General features: G+C 50.1%; 1 protein-coding gene across 1 annotated transcript; it reads right to left on the bottom strand.

The window, feature by feature from the left end:
• Nucleotides 1–84: 84 nt before the first annotated feature.
• IGSF22 (immunoglobulin superfamily member 22) lies at nucleotides 85–18,430 on the bottom strand. Its single transcript, XM_043452812.1, is given in 28 exon segments — nucleotides 85–190; nucleotides 1,967–2,201; nucleotides 3,148–3,246; nucleotides 3,249–3,437; nucleotides 4,552–4,744; nucleotides 4,909–4,983; nucleotides 4,985–4,998; nucleotides 5,489–5,560; nucleotides 5,563–5,619; nucleotides 5,622–5,774; nucleotides 8,002–8,075; nucleotides 8,077–8,206; nucleotides 8,209–8,223; nucleotides 8,376–8,507; nucleotides 8,590–8,639; nucleotides 8,641–8,716; nucleotides 9,460–9,744; nucleotides 10,717–10,986; nucleotides 11,630–11,792; nucleotides 12,323–12,436; nucleotides 13,095–13,202; nucleotides 13,204–13,267; nucleotides 13,479–13,518; nucleotides 13,601–13,700; nucleotides 14,890–15,026; nucleotides 15,240–15,310; nucleotides 15,312–15,357; nucleotides 17,113–18,430. Coding segments are annotated over 28 exon segments (3,504 nt in total). The 5' UTR covers nucleotides 17,549–18,430.
• Between the last annotated feature and the right edge of the window lie 1,565 nt (nucleotides 18,431–19,995).

The raw sequence follows: 19,995 nt of genomic DNA, 5'->3' as shown, positions 1-19,995 counted from the left end.
GCCTCCCTCACCGGGACCACACAGAAGACAGGCCAAGAAGCCCCACATCACAACATCCTCCTGATGCCTGGGCTGGGCTGGAGCTCACTTAAGGTGCTTTAATTTCTTCTGCAGACTCTCAGTGACAGATGCTAGAATTGACTTGTCATCTTTGAAAGAGCAAAGAAAGTATTTGTCAGTGTGAATGACCCTAGGGACAAGGGAACCTCCAAACTCCTGGATTTTGAGTCACTATGCAGAAACCAGGGGCTGGACCCTGCCTAGGATCCTCAGTCCTTCCCAGCTGCAGTCTGCCAAGGTCAGCCGAGTGTGTGGGGCCAAGAGCTGCCAGTTATTCATTTAATGTATGCCACGTATTGTGCCAGGCACTTCTATGCACTCTCATTTAATCCTCATAACAGCCCTAAGAAGTAGATGAGAAACAAGCTTAGAGTGGCTTGCCAAGGTCACATGGCTGATTAGTGTTAGAGCCAGGGCCTTGTGCCCATGTGCTTACAACCAGAATTAAGTTGTCAGGGATCTCTCTAGCTGTGGAATGAGAGCTGGATGTCTCCCATGGTGCCTTTCCTGGCCTAGTTCTGTTACACAGTTCAGCAGCCACTGTGGAGGCATCATCTCAATGCCAGGCACTTAGCTGAGCACTTGAGAGACAGAGCAACAGGACATGGTCCTTTCCCCAGAGAAAGACATCTGTAACAGGATGGTTACAGTCTGTAACCATGGAGACTGGACACCAATACATGCCATGGAGACTTCAGAGAGTGGCAGAGGAGGAGGCTGGAGAGGTAGGTGGTGGGGGGTGATTTTTATCTAAAGGATCATGACAAAGCTAGGAGGCTTAAAGCAAAGGGGGAAGAGCAAGGTAGGTCATCTTTGCATTTAGAGAGTTCATGCAACTAGCTGTCTAGCTGTGAAAACAGTAGAATGTGTAGGAAGAAATAAAACATTTCCCCTACCTGTGCACACATGAGCAGAACAGGCACACCTGTGTGCAGAGGGAGGGCCTCCCTCCTATCATTTCTCCCTCGTGTGCTTCAGTCATGTCTGACTGCGACCCCATGGACTGTAGCCCACCAGGCTTCTCTGTCCATGGGATTCTCCAAGCAAGCATACTGGAGTGGGTTGCCATGCCCTCCTCCAGGGGATCTTCCCCAGCCAGGGATCGAATCCTCCTCTCCTGCAGTGGCAGGCAGGTTCTTTACCACTAGCGCCACCTGGGGGGAAGCCTTTATTCCCTTCAGCGCCTCCTGTCTATCCTTATCCTGGACCAGTATAGTTTTGTCTTGGTTGCACATCAAAATATATTGAAAATTCTGTCAATATAAAAGATTCCTTTTAGAACCCTGCCAGGGAGATTGTGCTTGTCAAGTCTGGTTTAGACTTGATCACTACTGTTTTTTTCAAATGCATGTTTAGGCCCACCAAGGGTTGCAAACTACCCTGATGCTGGGAGAGATTGAAGGCAGGAGGAGAAGGGAACGGCAGAATATGAAATGGTTGGATGGCATCACCGACCAGAGGGACAATGAGTTTGCGCAAGCTCCGGGAGTTGGTGATGTACAGGGAAGTCTGGTGTGTTGCAATCCATGGGTTTGCAAAGAATCAGACACAACTGAGCCACTGAACTGAACTGAACTGAAGGGCTGCAAACTACATTGAGCCACTGAACTGAACTGAACTGAAGGGTTGCAAACTACAGACTCTTTAGGGATTGCCAACTCCCAAGTCTGCAGGGGCCAGATACATAACAAATGATACGGAGAGATGGCAGAGTGGTTTGAACTATGGTCAGTTAGAGAATATTTACACCACCCCATAGCAGATTAAATAAAAGACTGTGTCAGCTATAGGAAAATAATCGAGCAACTTCCCACAAGACTGCCATTTTGCGCTTCCACCCCAGGTAGGACTCAGCCCGGGCGCCCACCACCTCCAGGCCTGCCGGAGCCGGGCTCGGCGCCCTCACCATGGACGGTGGGCTTGGAGCTGCCGCCGTCCTTGCCCAGCTGTTCTCCACCAGCACGCTGTACTCTGGCCCTTGCAGAGGGTGACGGTGGGCTGCGGGTTCCCCAGGAAGGCGCGGGTCACGGTGCAGTCCTGGCCACGCAGCACCGTGTGCGGCTTGAGCGGGGTCAGGAAGCGCGGCACGTGGCGCCAGTCCTTCTGCTGGTACGGCTTCAGCTTGGCGCTCAGATCCTCGACTGTGCGGGGCTCTGGTGGGGGTGGGGGACGTGGCGAGCGGTGAGCGCACCCCGAGGTCCCCACCCACCGCACTCCCGCCTAGAGCTCGGAAGACGCCCCGGAGACCCAGCTCAGAAACTCCGATGACCTGGGTTAGATTCCCACGCACCGTCAGCTCTAGGGCCCCGACTTCATAGGGGTTCCTGAAGTTCTCCCTTCGTCACTCGCCCACCCCCATGCCACTGCTGGTTTCAAGACCTAAACCAGATTCGCGGGCTTTTGCGCTTTTCCAGACCTGGGCATCTTAGACTTCTTTCCGGCCACCAGCTTCCGGACCGGGCTGTTGGTTGGCTCCCCCTCCCCCCAATTAATTAATTTACTTTAATGGAGGCTGATTACTTTACAATATTGTGGTGGGTTTTGCCATACACTGACGTGAATCAGCCATGGGTGTACATATGTCTGATCCCCCCACCCCCACCGGTCCAAGCTTTCTCCAAGCGCCCCAGCCTACACCGTCTCTTCAGTCTCCAATTGAGATTCATATTTCAAGTTTCCCGCAGCTATCCCAACCGTTAATCCCCTCCCTCCCGGGTTTCCGGATGTCATCTCCGCTTCTTGGACCCTCCCTGAATCCTCAGTCAGGACTTCAGTTAGCCCCTCGGCTGGAACAGCTTCTCAGCTCCACATCCCCGTCCCGCACCGACATCCTCTCCCCTCCTTCCCGCCCTCTACCGGCATCCCCGCCCCCAGAGGAATCTCCCCGCCTCCACGTTAGTCCCACCCCTCAGAGTCCACCGAAGGAATCTCCTCTCCTAGGCTTCCAGACCTCAGCTTTTCTCCCCAGGGTCCCCAACGTTAGCTCTTTCACCTCAGTGCTTCTCAGCATCGGGTACCCCTGGCAACCCTTATTTCATCCCCGCCATCAGGGATCACAGATCTGAACCCCTAGGTCCCCAGACTCACTCTTATCCTTGTTGTTGACGAGCCAGGCAGGTATCATTGGAGTCACCGCTTCGTTCTGGGCCAGCACTCGGAAAAAGTACTTCCTGCGGGGAGCGAGTCTTTCACCGTGTACTTGTTGCTGAAGACGCTGTCGACCGTCGTGAACCAGGTGGCTGTGCTGGCATCCCGCTCCACTATGGCGTAGTGGGCCTCGCCGCCCTCCTGCAGGTCGGAGCTGTGGTTCCAGGTCAGAGTCACCGTGTTGATGACCTCCTCAAACAGCTGTAGGTTTGTGGGTGGCCGCCGAAAATCTGGAAGGGTCCGAAAAATCCATCAGCCTCCCTGGGGAAATACCGTACCCGAATATCGTGCTCCACACCCCCACCGAAATATTGTGCCCCCATGCCCGCCACCTGCCAACTCCTAAGGAGGATGGGATGGGGCACCTTCACCTTCTAAGTTTCAGGCAGCCAGAGTCTTGGAGTCAGAACTATTTATGAGCGTAGCTCCAGCTCTGTCATTTACTAGCCCTGTGAACTTAGGCAGGTTACTTTCGGAGACCCATTTCCTCACTTGCAAAAAAGACTAAAATTAGCTATCATAATAATGTTTGGGTAAAGTGCCCATTTAATAAAAGTTCACCCCTTCATCCCTTGGGGGTTTAGGGCTTTATTATAAAGCTTCCAATTCTCTTTAAGAGGTCACCCCATTTTGGAGGGGCTGTTATGCTTTTAACAGAGGGAGGTACAAAATGCATCAATGTAAAGGAATGTTTCACATACTCTTTAGCATAGTGATTAATGTAAATTTAGGAATACACAATGTGTTAAACCTCAAAACCTGCAGTTTCCTGCGATTTAAGATGATGAAAAGGCACTTTCTTAGGTTTTACCCACCATCTTTCTTATTAAAGTTCTAAATGGTATCGGGGAGGGGGAAACTAAAAATTAATAGGAAGCTCATTTCAGCTATGGTTCAGGAATTCTAATGAAGCTATATGGCAGTGACACTGTGGGATTGTGAAGTTTTCCCAAAAGGGCTTTCTAGGTGACCAAATCACACGCTTTGACAGTAGTTCCAATAACATACAGTCCAGTTACCCCAATTTTTAATGGACTCATTTCTGTCTGTCTCTCTAGCCTCTTACCTATTCTCACTGACCCCACTCTGCATATGCCCTGAAGCTCTCCAGATAGGATTGCAGAAACTGAAATAAGGGCTTAGTCCTAGTTCAATGCCTCTGGGGTTTCAAGACTGCGATAAAGTGGAAACAACTCTGCCCATTAAGGCAAAAGCTGAGAGTCTTGCTCTTTGGTGCCAAAGGAGCCTGACTACCTTAAGGAATGCCGTTACAGTGGTAAGACTCCAGCAGCAGAGGGGAGTGGAGGTAGGGATGTCTACCCAGGCCTCTGCTCCTTGTCATACCTGCCACACGCACGTGGAAGTCATGATACACCTCTCTAGACACATTCTGGAGCTCAATGCGGTACACCCCTGAGTCAGAACACTTGCTGCTGTTGATGAGGAACTGGGGGCGGTTTTTGCTCTTGGTGATAATTTCCTGGCCCTTGGTAGGGATGCCATCTTTCAGCCAGATCACGTTGGGTGGTGGGGAGCCCTGGGTGGTATTTGGGGGCAGGCCCCCTCCCATTGTCCAGGAGTCTCCTATCAGGCTCTGGTGCCAGGGGTCTGGCAAGGGGCAGAGGCAGAGGCTATGGCAGCCATGGTAGCCATCTGGGTTCAGTGGTGGGCATCTGGGGGTCAGGGTCAGGAATGACTCACAGAGAAGGAGGCGTGGATGCAGAGGGCTGTCCCAGCACAAACCACCACGTGACTCTTCAACCTGGCACTGAGGTCCAAACTTGGGAGCAGCTGAGATGGAAAAGACAAAGATGGAGCAAGCAGCGCTCTATCCAGAAGACTCAAGCTTAAGCGTCCCTTCTGAAGCCTTTCCCAATCTCTTCCCCTTCATGCTCTCACTTCAGGCCAGACAGGCAGCTAGGAACCCTGCAGTGCTGCAAAGCATTTATTTTTTTCTCATCTGTTTCCCTCTATTATCATGTAAGACTCTTTAGGGCAGATCCTGTGTTTTTTTTCCCCCCTATAACCCTACCACCTCCTTTGACACACACTATCTGGCACACAACGAGTGAGATTTTTGTTTTTTGGGTTTTTTGATTCTGTTTTGTTTTTGGTGGGGAAGCCCCTGGGATTACCCCTAGCTCCATCCAGGCACGAATATGTATGACTTTTTCTTGATCACAGCATTGCCCAATTGTCTCCTACGGGATGAGGTCCCAGAGAGGAAGGGGTGGAGCTAGGATGTTGGGTCCTTGACCCCAGCCCTCTCTGCATCTCTTGCCTGGTGGTGGCATGGCACAGACCCTCTCGTCCAGCTTTACTGCCTCCCCAACCACAGCCTCGTTCACCCCAGGATTCGGAAGAAGTACTTCTGCCCCTCGGTGAGGCCGCCCGCTGTGTAGCAGGTGCCTGGATGGGGATCTCTGTGGCCTTGGACCACTCCATGGTATCTTCAGCCCGCATCTCAAGGATGTAGCCAGAGGGTGGGTCTCCCCCTGCAGGCTCTCGCCAGGCCAGGGAGATGCTGGTGTTGGAGGAATCAGACATGTGCAGGTCTTGCACCAGGCCTGGGGTGTCCCAGGTGACATAGACAACTCGTCCACCCCGACACTCTTCCCACTCAACCCCAAGCCCAATTCCCACGCTCAGTACCCCTGAAAACTTTCACGACTTCTACTCTGAACACTCACAGTTGACATGTTCAGCACTCAGCCTTGCACCCTCAATCAGTTCAGTTCAGTCTCTCAGTCATGTCCGACTCTTCGCGACTGCATGAATCGCAGCATGCCAGGCCTCCTTGTCCATCACTAACTCCCGAAGTTTACTCAAACTCATGTCCATCGAGTTGGTGATGCCATCCAGCCATCTATCCTCTGTCACCCCCTTCTCCTCCTGCCCCCAATCCCTCCCAGCATCAGGGTCTTTTCCAATGAGTCAACTCTTCACATGAGGTGGCCAAAGTTCTGGAATTTCAGCTTCAGCATCAGTCTTTCCAATGAACACCCAGGACTGATCTCCTTTAGGATGGACTGGTTGGGTTTCCTTGCAGTCCAAGGGACTCTCAAGAGTCTTCTCCAACACCATAGTTCAAAAGCATCAATTTTTTGGCGCTCAGCTTTCTTCACAGTCCAACTCTCACATCCATACATGGCCACTGGAAAAACCGTAGCCTTGACCAGACAGACCTTTGTTGGCAAAGTAACGTCTCTGCTTTTTAATATGCTATCTAGGTTGGTCATAACTTTCCTTCCAAGGAGTAAGTGTCTTTTATTTTTTTTTTAATTTTTATTTTTCATTTATTTTTATTAGTTGGAGGCTAATTACTTTATGATATTGTAGTGGGTTTTGTCATACATTGACATGAATCAGCCATGGATTTACATGTATTCCCCATCCCGAGCCCCACTCCCACCTCCCTCTCTACCCACTCCCTCTGGGTCTTCCCAGTGCACCAGATCCAAGCACTTGTCTCATACATCCAACCTGGGCTGGTGGTCTGGTTCACTATAGATAATATACATGTTTCGATGCTGTTCTCTCGAAACATCCCACCCTCGCCTTCTCCCACAGAGTCCAGAAGTCTGTTCTGTACATCTGTGTCTCTTTTTCTGTTTTGCATAGAGGGTTATCATTACCATCTTTCTAAATTCCATATATATGTGTTAGTATGCTGTAATGTTCTTTATCTTTCTGGCTTACTTCACTCTGTATAATAGGCTCCTGTTTCATCCATCTCCTTAGAACTGATTCAAATGAATTCTTTTTAATGGCTGAGTAATATTCCATGGTGTATATGTACCACAACTTCCTTATCCATTTGTCTGTTGATGGGCATCTAGGTTGCTTCCATGTCTTGGCTATTATAAACAGTGCTGCGATGAACATTGGGGTGCACGTGTCTCTTTCAGATCTGGTTTCCTTGGTGTTTATGCCCAGAAGTGGTATTGCTGGGTCATATGAAGTTCTATTTCCAGTTTTTTAAGGAATCTCCACACTGTTCTCCATAGTGGCTGTACTAGTTTGCATTCCCACCAACAGTGTAAGAGGGTTCCCTTTTCTCCACACCCTCTCCAGCACTTGTTGCTTGTAGACTTTTGGATAGCAGCCATCCTGACTGGCGTGTAATGGTACCTCATTGAGGTTTTGATTTGCATTTCTCTGATGATGAGTGATGTTGAACATCTTTTCATGTGTTTGTTAGCCATCTGTATGTCTTCTTCGGAGAAATGTCTGTATAGTTCTTTGGCCCATTTTTTGATTGGGTCATTTATTTTTCCAGGAGTTGCTTGTATATTTTTGAGATTAGTCCTTTGTCAGTTGCTTCATTTGCTATTATTTTCTCCCAATCTGAGGGCTGTCTTTTCACCTTACTTATAGTTTCCTTTCTAGTGCAAAAGCTTTTAAGTTTCATTAGGTCCCATTTGTTTATTTTTGCTTTTATTTCCAATATTCTTGGAGGTGGGTCATAGAGGATCTTGCTGTGATTTATGTTGGAGAGTGTTTTGCCTATGTTCTCCTCTAGGAGTTTTATAGTTTCTGGTCTTACATTTAGATCTTTAATCCATTTTGAGTTTATTTTTGTGTATGGTGTTAGAACGTGTTCTAGTTTCATTCTTTTTTTTCTTTCTAGTTTCATTCTTTTACAAGTGGTTGACCAGTTTTCCCAGCACCCCTTGTTAAAGAGGTTGTCTTTTTTCCATTGTATAATCTTGCCTCCTTTGTCAAAGATAAGGTGTCCGTAGGTACGTGGATTTAACTCTGGGCTTTCTATTTTGTTCCATTGATCTATATTACGTCTTTGTCGCAGGCACTTTGAAATGGCGAGCAGCGCCTGGTCGTCGCCACGCTCCACTGACGCGCGTTCCTCTTGTCATTTCCGTGCCTTCCTTGTACCACGTCTCTCTGGGCAGCGGCTTTTCCCGGAAGGGCACCTTGATGTTTGCGGTGTGGCTCACCCTCACGGTCACCGGGTGCGCGGCCAGTGCCTCCAGGACGGACCATAGACGTTTGGCGGATCTGCAAGGCAGGCGGCAGGGAAGGCAAGCCCAGCAGGGGTGGGGGAGGAGCCCACGGGGATGGGGGCGGGGTGATGGGGTGACGGAGGGGCTAGGGGTAGGTGGGCGGGCCAGGCATGGTCTCGCTTCCTCTACGGCCGGCAGCGACCTTACCTGCCATAAACACCGAGGCTTCCGTCTTTGCACCCTTGGCCCTGAAGGTGTACTTGCCCTCGAGGTCGGGCCCCATACTGAGGAAGTTGAACTTGTGTACCGCACCCTGCTTCAGGACCCGCACGCCAGGATCTGCAGGGGCGAGGGCTAGTCTTGGGTGCGAATGTGTGCCTAGTCGGTCCCTTCGTCCTTCACTCCCATTCCTGGCTCCTGCCTTGGACCTCTTTGCTATCCTCCAGTCGCAAGCCCTCCACCTTCTCATCGCACTAGGAACAGCTCAGCTGGGCTCCCGGTGGCCGCGTTCACGTCGGATATTGCGCTCTTGACAGTGGCCAGTCACTCTGGAGAGAACCGGGTGGGGCTGGGTTATGGTATGCGGTGGAAGGGACTTACGTTACGGGAAAAGGGCTGGTGGCGTCTATCAAAGTCATTTATGATGAGCAGGATGTTTAAAAATGGGCATGTGAAAAAAAAAAATGGGCATGTGGGTAAGGGGTCAGTGAGGGGATTAGGGCTGGTAGGTGGAGTTTGGGGGAAAGTCAGTGGCATTGGGAAATGGTAACCAGGAATTCTGGGAGATGGCTAATGGGGGGCTGATCATCAGAGCATATGGTCAGTGGGAGCTCAGGCTGCTCAGGTGAAGAAGACTAGATGGTGGGATGCAGATGGTCTGCATCTGGGATGCAGAGCTGGGATGTTTAGCTGTGGTTATGCTGGTCAGTGGGATGCCCAGGGTTTATTAGGAGTAGAGGGTGGCCAGGGTCAGTGAGAAATGGCCAGGGATAGTGAGTAGGGCCTGGTCAGGGTCGAGGGGTGTAGGATGATCAGATTTGCTGGGGGTGGTCAGAGTCTCGAAGTAAAAGATGGACAAAGTCAAGGGATTTCAGATAGAGTTCAAAAGATGAAGGATGATCAGGGTCTAGGAGGTAGAAACAGTCAAAATTTGGGATATGGGGGTGGTTAGAGTGGGGAGGTAGAAATAAATCAAGACCTGGAGGAGGGTTGATGTCATGGGGACTGGTGTTCACCCCATGGTAGGAAAGCGGAGGGTCACTCAATGGGGACTGACAGGGTGGGTGTATGCCTTCCATGGTGACCATAGCAGTGCAGTAGTATTCAGTGAGGTCCCCATCCTGCATGGCTACCACAGTGTACTTGCCACCGTCAGTGAGCTGTGCACCCTCAATGAACAGCTCTGCTCGCTTGCCCTCATGGTTCATGCTGTACTTGGAGCTTCACGCCAGCAGCTGCCCATCCTTCTTCCAGTACAAGGTCACATCCTTGGATGTCAGCTCACACTCAAGGCAGGCACGGCTCCTCTCTTTCACATACACATTCTTGAGGGTGCTCGCAAATTTTATAGGGATGCCTATGGACAGACAAACAAATGGTTGCTTCTGCTCCCGACCTCCTACAACCCTTTCCTGCAGCTAGATGCTGCTGTGGTCCTCTTTTTGACCCCAGAAACTACAGGGCCCTGTGACATGAAGCGTGTACCCGACTCACAGAAGTACCCGACAGGGAGATTCCCAGATCTGCTTCTCATTTGCTAGCTGACTCTATGCAGTGTATTCACTTCCTAAATCTGTTTGTTTGCTCATATGCAAAACAGGGCAACAGCTTTTACCTCCTCACAGCACCACAGTCAATATCTCTAATGCCCCCTTGGCTCTTCACCATAACTGCATTGTCTCTCTGGTGTCTGGACCTTTACACTGCTGTTCCTTCTGCTGAGAATGTTCTCTTCTCTTGCCCGTTCTCTGAAAATCGAATGCCTTTTTGTTTTTCTTGGTAAAGCTTTGCCATCATCTTATCACATCCTTTCTGACCTTGCAAGGTGGTACCTCTCCTCTGGGTTCCCCACAGCCTCTGTGTCTCCCTCCATCACAGCAATGATTATTCCATGTCACATGCGTCAAGAGTGGTTCACATGTGTGACCTACTGTTATGTGTAACTCTCCAAACTAGCTATAAGAATGTATGTAGTCAAGATGTAATATATGATATGTGCTGTAATGTATGACACTAAAGCCATAAAAGCTAATTTCTTGGCTCATGATCTCCTGGCTGATAGTAAGATCTTAGTGTGTCTTAATTCCTTGCTTAAGAACTTTTTTTCTAATTCATTTCCATACCTACATCTTCCACCAGACTAGGAGTTAGCAGAGAGGAGAACTCTCTATTTTTCTAGTATCCATCAAAGGACCTTGCAAGGAGGAGATGGATAGATACATGGATGGATGGATAGATAGATGGATGGATGGATGGATGGATGGAGGGATGGATGCCCACTTGGAGGCTGCTGTGGCATTAAGTCCACCACTCAAGCTCTGGCCCAAACCCTCATGGTCAGTAGTGGGCTGGGTCTTCTGAAGCAGATCTCCTGCCTTGGCAGAGAACTTGCCACCATCACTGAGTCTGGCATCCTGAATCTCAAGTGTGTGGGTCAGACCATCCTAAGACACTGTGATTTCATACTTTTCATCCCTCTTCAGCTCCTTTCCATTGAACTTCCACACAAAGTCGGGCACTTTCTTAGAGAGGCAGATCTCAAACACAGCTGTCTGGCACTCTGTCACCTTCACCGGCTTCATCTTTCCCAGAGGCTCATCTGCAGCAAACAATAGGAAGAGCAGTCCTTGGGCTGCATCCCTGGTCCTTCCTGAGGGGTAGGGTGGTGAAGGGGGGGCATAAAGACTCAGGTATCATTAGCCTCTTGTAGCCCACAGCTGGGGAAAACATACTTCCTTTTTTTCTGCTTGTGAATCTTGGAGTCCCCTTCCATGACATTCACATGGTCTCCTTCCCAATAACATTAACAGTACTTTTAGAAAGAATATGTATCTATGTGACTTTAGGTACATGCCAGGCACTATTAAGGCAGGAAGATTCTACTATTCACACAGGAAGATTCTACTACTATTTCCCATTCTACAGATGGAAAAACTGAGGCAAAGAGAAGTTGAATCACTTGCCCCAAATACACAGCTCGTAAGTGACAGAAGGTGGGATTTGGACTCCAGTAGTTCACCTCCAGAGGCTGTACTCCTGTGCTACATTGCCCCATGGCATTTTATCTCATAGTCCTCTCCATATCCCCATGCTTCTCTCCTCTGTTAACCCCCAACCCCAGGCAATCTGTGCAGGGCCCCACAGTCCTTCTTCCCGTGTCTCCATGGACCCCATACTGGGTTATTGCTTTGCCCTGACCCTGACCATGTCCTCCTTGTGGCCTCTGGTGCCCACACTCATACCCGGCACCGTGAGCTCTGCATTCATCTGCCTGTTGCCCACGGCCAAGCTGTAGGAGCCTGCATCACTCATGTTCACGTTGGTAATGGGCAGCATGTACACGGTGCCCATCTGCTTCACATCATACTTCCCCAGGAAGTACCGGATCCTCAGCGGCTCATTATCCTGCCTCATGGACTAGGTAGAAAAACTGATGAATGGATTTAAGAGGAGATTTCTATTCCATTCCATAAGGCCAGGCTGAGCTGAAAGGAGCCATATCTACCTTTCTAAGATTCTCAAACACAGTCAGAGGCCCTTAACATCTTTCTAGCCTCATTATCTGGCTTGATGGGATCCAGGGTTCCCGCCTTCCCCAAAGCCTGAACTCTTAATATGCATGAGTTCACACTAGATGCTTTCTCTTAGAGGTCCAGATCATCAGTAATCTTCAGGACTATCTAATTCAGCCTTTTCAGATGGGTAGGCTGAGGCACAGAGAAAGGAGAGTAATTGTCTCAAATCAAACGCAAACAGGAGGAACACCTAAGAATAAAGCCCAGCTCCCAGCCCATTTCAGCCATGTCAGATGGCATCCTTTTGATGGGATGGAAAAGAGGACAGGGCTTATGGGTAATGAGAGGGTCTTGGAAGGAAAGGGGTGAAGAGAAAAAAATGACATTCCAATCATATCCCTCCCTGGGTGCTCTCCCCACCTTGACCCACAGCATTTTGACATTGGGGTCCTTCAGCTCCATGATGCAGTCAGAGACCACCGTGGTGTCCACCTTGGCTGTTATGTCTTCCAGGGGTTTCAGAATTCAGATAGCCTGAGGGAGTGTGATATCAAAAAGGCAGGTTCAGAGGCATCTAGAATGTGCCCAGTCTGTGTCCCCAGTCCTGGAGAAGCCCTCTGAGCTTCCAGGGACAAATGACTAGGCTGATTAATTAGATAGCTGCATTCCCCTCCCTCCACATGGAACAACTTGAAGATCGAGGGGGAGATAGACATGATAAGGGAAGAAAAAGGAACACCATTCGTGGAACAGTTACTGAGTACAGAGGTCCCATTGTATATAGGTCCTCTAATTCTGGTGCAGATGTTTCACAGTGACAAGTTGATTGAATGAATGAGTGAGAACAAATGAAAACAAATGAAAAGGGCAAAAGTAATTTTCATTTTGCAGATGAAGAAACAGATTTGGAGAGACCCCCAAGTTCACTCAGTTAATAAGGCAGTAGAACTGGACTTGGAACCTAGGTCTGTCAGATTCCAAAGTCGATGCAAATATATTAGGGAGCAGTCAAGAGAAAAGAGGTGGAAGGAAGGCGACCTGAGTTCCTCACTGCCCTGGCAGTAGAGAATGCCCTTGACTAGGCATGGGCAGGGTGGGGAGACCTTGCCACCAGGAGTCCCAAAGGCACTAGCACTTTTGGTAAGGCCCAGCCCCCGGCCTGCAGCCCCCGTTCCTCCTGATGGCCACTGACCTCCACCTCCACTTTCTTCATTCCTTTGAGCTTCTTCAGCAGCCCCCAGAAGTCAGTGAAACCATACTCCATGCAGACCTCAAAGTCCTTCTTGGGCACCTTGGAAAAAAATCTTCAGCGTCTCTTTCTCATCTGTCACCTTCTTCTGCCTCTTCTTGGAAGCAGGGGGTCCACTGGAAGGAAGGAAGTGGGTGCCAAGCCTGGCTTTAGTGCCTTTCTCTGAAGACAGAGGGAGGCTCTCCCAACCTTGAGATGCCCCTCCCTACTCCATGGGTTCTTAGAGCCTGGGCCATTAACTCAGGGCCCTGTTGAAAAGCCTTCCAGAAGCTCCAGTCTGGAGGGTGGGGGGACCACACCCTGGAAAGAGGAGCCTCCCAGTCTCACCTCTTCTTCAACATCTTTTTGAAATCCAATTTTTCTTGATCTGAGGACAGAGAAAGAGACAGGGTCAGACAGGGGAAGTTTGGTCCCCAAGAGGAAAGGCCAGGAGGATTGGACCGGCTCACCCTCAGTCACCAGGAAGGATATGGTGTAGATGGCGTCTGCATGGTCATTGCTTGCAATGTACTTGTAGTTGTCAGAGTCGTCCGAGGTCAGTGACTATAGCTGGATCAGAGTCAGGCCATTAGTAGGGGGTGGGGGAAGGAACCACAGGGGGACAGGGTGTTTTGCGGGGAGGGGGAAGAGCTGAGTGCTAGATGTATGTGTGGAGGACTGAGGTGTCTCTATGACTGGGAGGTGCCAGGGAGCAGTCAGTGTGAGTGTGTCTATGAGAAGCCTGATTCCACATTGGATTCTCCCCCTTGGCTGTGAGCTCCAGGAAGGCAAGGACTTCCTCTGAGTTGCAACTTTATCTGCAGTTTCTGGCACTGGGCTGAGTGCTCCTTTATTTAACACAGACTTACTCCTCTGTGTCAGGTATTGGGTTGAGCCCTGAGGAAATAGGGGTGAACAAGGCTGTCTTGGCACCTGTAGAAAGGTGTTTAGATACCAGTGGGTTTCCTGAAAGGGGTTGCTGACTGAATGAGCTTGCGTAAGGAGTGGCTGGCCAGGAGGAGGCTCTGGGGCAGCTTGTGCGTGCTGTGGGTGGTTCTAAGGTCCAATGATGGGTCTTTGGGAGAGGAAGGAAGCAATTGGCATGGGTGGGGAGAAGGGGAGCTCTCTCCCTTTCACAGTGGGAAGTCAGGGCAGATCCAGGAACAGAATTATAGGCCTAGGTCCCTCAGGGATCCATTCCGCCCTTTTCTCAAAGGGTCTGGACCCAGAGGCTGCAGAAGATGCTTAAACCTTAGGATGATCGGCCCTTGGCATTGCTCTTCTGGAATGTTCCCCGGAAGAACCCAGGAATCCTCACCCTCACCTGCACTCTATGACTAGCCCTTCCCTTCGTGCAGATCCCACCTCACCTCAGCCTGGTTCCACCCACCATGGTCTCATTCCCTTCTAGCCACACGCATAGCTTTGGTCTCACGTTCCTTTGGGGCTCATTCACCGGCTGGATCCTCTCTCTTTTCCATCTGGTCCTGCCCCCTCCTTGTTCTGGCATTGCCAGAGCCTTGTTCTGGCAAGGCTCTGCCTTGCCCTGCCCCTAATTTTGGCCCCTTGCTCACTCTGGCAAGGATGCCCTAGCTCCTGACTCGGCCTCTCTTATTCTGCCTCTCCTCTAGGGCATTGAGAGCCCCTTTTCTCATCTCCCAGCTCTTGGGTCTCCGTTGTGGATCTCTTGGCTGTGAGAGGACCTGGGGCCCCTCCTAGGGTCTCGGCCTCCGGCCTTAGGGGTCACTGGCCCTGACACCTTCAACACTGCTCCTTGTTCACGCTGTCATAAGAAGATCTTGGCAGACCCCTTGATGGGCATGCCATTCTCTCTCTCCCAGGAGACGTTGGGTTTGGGGTTCCCCTGTGCCTGGACTCAGAACATGGCTTCATCCCCTGCAGTGGGCACCTATTTTTGCCTCTTAGCCTGGAAGCTGCACCTCTACCTGCTCTCAGCTCTGGGCTGGGGAGAGACCCTTGGCCTGTCTCCTCCAGTGATTGTGTGTTGGGGGGGACAGTGGCAGGGGTGGCAGCAGCAGTGAGGGGCTGGGGCACTGGGACAGAAAGGGAAGCTCCCGGGGCCTTGGGGAAACTCGGGGAGGGACGCACCCTCGGGTGAGGCAACCGGCTGAGGCTTCTCCACCAACTCCGGGACGTTTTCACCAGCAGAGATGTTTGAAGCTGAAGAACTCTGTGGAGCTGGAGAACTTCCTCCTCATCACTTCCTCTGTGCCAACAGGCGAGAGAGGTCAGAATGGGCTCCAGGCAGAGCTTAGCCTGGGACCTTTTCTTGAGGGGACGGTGGAGCATTTTAGATCAGTGAGAACTGGAAACGCTTTGGCCAAGAAACGAGGACCTTAGAGCGTCGGTGGGTCATTGTGTTATGGCAAATGCAGACCCCTAGGGGAGCCAAAGCCTCATCCATACCTCAATGGTCAATCTTTACAATCTTTACTGGGTCAAGGTCTTGCGTTCTACTTCCCCCTCTGCCCGCCCCCCCGCTCCCCTGTTTTTTTTAGAAGGAGATTTCTTTTTTATGTTTTATGGGTCTCTTTGGGTTTCTCTCCTGGAAGTTCTGGTCCCCCAGTAACATTAAATAGTGACCAGAGGTCTACAGGCTGCAGCTGGTTTACTGATGGTTTTTATTTGACCTTTCCAATGTTTAAACAGGCTTCCCTGGTGGCTCAGAGGATAAAGCATCTGCCTGCAACGTGGGAGACCCGGGTTCGATCTGTGGGTCGGGAAGATCCCCTAGAGAAGGAAATGGCAACCCACTCCAGTATTCTTGGCCTGGAGAATCCCATGGATGGAGGAGCCTGGTGGGCTACAGTCCACAGGGTCGCAAGAGTTGGACATGACTGAGCAACTTCACTTTCCTTTAATGTTTAAACAAAAAGGAGCCCTACATCTAAAAATTGAGAGATTTCACATAAAAATTCTAATTTCTGGATCCTTAACACTGGATGCATATTCCCACATGGCAACAGGCAGTGGGAGGTGAAGAGTGACTTTCCCTTTCAATGGGCTACATTCTGGGCAGTTCACCTCCGACTGTCTTTTGCATTTATGTTCCCTGCTGGACGCTATCCGCCAGTGGTTTGCAAGTCTGGCTGCAAATCAGGGTCCCTGGAGATCTTAAAAACACTACCAGATTTAACTGTCTGAGGTGAGACTCACATGTCACTTTTTTTTTTTAACTCCCCTCTCCTCCCACCCATACCCTAAGGTGGTTCTGGTGTGCCATCAAGGCTGAGAATCACAAATTATAGTCACTTGAGTTTGCAGCTTCTGGTCTTGAGTCCTGGCTGTTCCACTTACTATGTCTCACTTGGCCCGGGGGAGTTACTGCTTATCTGGCCTTGACCTCTGTGCACAGAGGCTGACTGAAGGAGGGATGACTGGGAGGACAGGTATTCGATATCCTGGTCCCTGGCCATCTTTGAATCACCTTCCTCTGGAGACATGGCTTAAACAATCTGTTCTGTTCTGAGAACATTTCTCAGTTTTCCCTTGGATCTACCCTCCCTTACGTCTGGTCCCCAAGTCTGAATACTTGTAAGTTCAAATCATTTGTTTATGTGTTCATCCTCTCTCCACTGGCAGCACCAAGGCTTCTCTTTCTTAAGTGGAGCAAGGCCAGCATTATTCTTAAGTTGATAAGGCGCTAACTTCTTCCATGCCTTAAATTCTACCATCAGAAATTTGTGCATTTGCCTATGGCTTTGATCTCCAGCAATTAAGAGTTCAATCACTAAAACATATCCATGTGATTGATTTTTCCTAAGCTGTTTTCCTGGAGACAGCATTTGTGGAAAGCATCCGGCTGGCTTAGCTTTATCAAATCACAGATTAGAAGCACAGGTTGGGAGGGTTGTTGGTGGTATCTTGGGCTTCTGAGGGGCCCATTGGTCACAAAGATGGGAGGAAGAAAGGCTGCCTCTACCTAATTCCACCCCCTTACCAGCCATCCCACTCTATTTGCCTCCCACGATCTTGGTTGTCTAGGAGAAGGTCTGCACGTGGGTGGTAGAGCTGGAGAACTCCATGGACACATGCTCCTGAAGCATCTGCTTGTGGTGAATGGTCGTCATGGTGACAAGGCGTGGGCACTCACCTGGGAGGACCAGAGAGGGGATGAGGCCGTGAAGGACAAGGAAGGGAGTGGGAGGAAGGCTCAGAGATGTTGTGTGTGTGTGTGTGTGTGTGTGTGTCTGTGTGTCTGTGTGTGCGCGTGCGCAGGGGGGTAAGGGAAGGGACAGAACAGGTGAACAGAGAGAGAGATGGCTGTTTAGAGGGAGGGTGAGGATAGGCTGGGTGGCAAGCCTCTTCCCTCCGGCCTCTCTTCTCTTCCCTTGGTATCTCCCTGGTTGGCTACAAGGACCAATGGGCCTGTCTCTCACTGAGTAACCCCAAACCATTCCAGATCCTTGGAGAGGGGGGAGATAGGGTTTAGACTTACCCAGTGAACCCAGCAAGGCCCAGAGGGAGCTAAGGATACCTTTTGATAGCTACACGGAACTGGCAGGGTGGGGCAGTGCTGGAGGCTTCATCAGGAGGGAATGAAGTCAGACCTGAGAAGGAACTTCCTGACTAAGCCATACTGGAGCTGGCCTTGAAAGGAAACTGGATCTTCTCGCTGGGCCCTGGGGAGCCCTGGCATTGGGGGAATGCTGAGACAAATGACAGCACATTCCTACAGCTCTGCTTTCCTTTCCAATATGATAAAGACAGAGGTTGAGTCTTTATTTCTTGTAATTTTTGAATTGGTAATTCAATCACATGGTTAAAAAACAAAACAATAGAAACATCTATGTAAAGAGGCTCCCTCCTTCTCCCAAGGCCCTCCATCTCCCAGCCCTCCACAACAGGTAACCACTTGTGGTCTTTATGCTCCTTCTGGAGCTCTTTCATGCAAATTTGAATATGTTTTTGTCTTCATTCCCCCTTTTTTTACACATAAGGTAGCCTATTATACAAGCCATTCAGCCCTCTTTTTACTTTGTACATCTTGGAGGTCTTTCCATCCCTGTTTATGAAGTTTTCCCAGTCTTGTTAACACCTACACAGAATCCCATCGAATAGATGTACATACCATCTTTTATTTAACCAGAGTGGCAGTTTTATCTTATTTATTTATTTTTTTTCTTTCTTTTTTTTTTTTTTTTTTAGCTTAAAGAACAGAAAATTTATTTGGACAGAGTTCTAAAAGTAGGAAGTTTAAGATCAAGGTGTCAACATTGGTTTCTTTTTTTTTTTTAATTTTTTATAGTTGGAGGCTAATACTTCACAACATTCAGTGGGTTTTGCTCAACCATTGATATGAATCAGCCATAGATTTACACGTATTCCCCATCCCAACCCCCACCCCCCCACCTCCCTCTCCAAACCCTTATTCCTCTGGGTCTTCCCAGTGCACCAGGCCCGAGCACTTGTCTCATGCATCCCACCTGGGCTGGTGATCTGTTTCACCATAGATAGTATACATGTTGTTCTTTTGAAACATCCCACCCTCACCTTCTCCCACAGAGTTCAAAAGTCTGTTCTGTATTTCTGTGTCTCTTTCTCTGTTTTGCATATAGGGTTATCGTTACCATCTTTCTAGATTCCATATACATGTGTTAGTATGCTGTAATGTTCTTTATCTTTCTGGCTTACTTCACAGAGTGGCAGTTTTAATATTTATTTTATTTATTTGGCTGTGCTGGGTCTCAGTTGCAGCACATGGTATCTTTAATTTTTGTCGTGGCATGTGGGAATCTTTAGGTACAAGATATTGTCAGTCGCTCAGAAATGTCCAACTCTTTGTGACCCCATGGACTACAGCCCATCAGGCTCCTCTGTCCATGGGATTCTCCACAAGAATACTGGAATGGGTTGCCATTTCCTTCGCCACAGAGTGGCAGTTTTTAAACCCCAATTTTTTGTATATGAGAAACTGACATCTGAGAAATAACCTGTCCAAGGTCACTTGGACTAGAATTCTGGCCCCTTGACTCCCAGTCCAGTGCCCTTCTCGAGGACCTCAAAGCCTTCTTCCAGGCCAGAAGGTTTGGGGCTAAACTTCGCCCCTTCATCTGATGACATCTCTCTACCTGGGCCCTCCAGGTTTGGAGATGTCTCCCCAGCTCCAGCTCCTGCTGTCCCCCTCTGGGCTCAGAAAGCAGAGCCCCTTTTCTCAGGGAAGAGGGAAGCCTTACCTTCGCATCACCAGTCCCTTCTAACCCTGAAGGCTATGTCCACCCTCCGGCTTTGGAGACCCAGCTGGTGCCTGGGCTGTAGACTGACCAGTCTCCTTCTTCTTTTGTCCCAGCAATGTGGCCAGCAGGAGTCACTGGTTCCTTAAATGTCTGGCCCCCTGGAGGCGATCCCTTACTCAGGCTCCGCAGCTGCCCCAGCCAGCTGGCACACTGCTTTGGGGGGTAGCTGGGGCCAGGGCTGGAGGAGGTGCAGGGGTCTGGGCAGGCAGGTGGCCGAGCATGGTGGTCTCGGGGTACTTTTTCTGTTCCTGTGCAGAGGTTTGTGCTCTCACGCTGCTGGGCGGGACCTCTCTGAGCTGAGGGGCTCACGGAAGTGTGTGTGCCCAATAGTGTGCCCAAAGCAACAGGTCTGTGTTTTCCAGAGACCAAGAGTGAGTGACTAGGGAAGAGTCCAGGGAGCACCGTTCATGCCGTGCTCTGCCCTTGGTGACTGCACAACCTGAGTGGCCTCACGGGGCCACCCCTGGGAGAGAAGGGGAAATGTCAGCTCTTCCTCCCCATCCCACTCTTGCTGCTCAACCCCCTGATCTGGGCGGAGGGGTAGGAGGGCCCATCCTCTTATTGGAGGGTAGTTGGAGAGCAGGCCCCCTTCTCTGGGACCTCCGTCT

Source organism: Cervus canadensis, chromosome 29, assembly GCF_019320065.1.
Source record: "Cervus canadensis isolate Bull #8, Minnesota chromosome 29, ASM1932006v1, whole genome shotgun sequence".
Lineage (NCBI taxonomy): Eukaryota > Metazoa > Chordata > Mammalia > Artiodactyla > Cervidae > Cervus > Cervus canadensis.
Note: the sequence above shows the minus strand (reverse complement) of the source record. Positions and strands in the feature narration are given on the sequence as shown.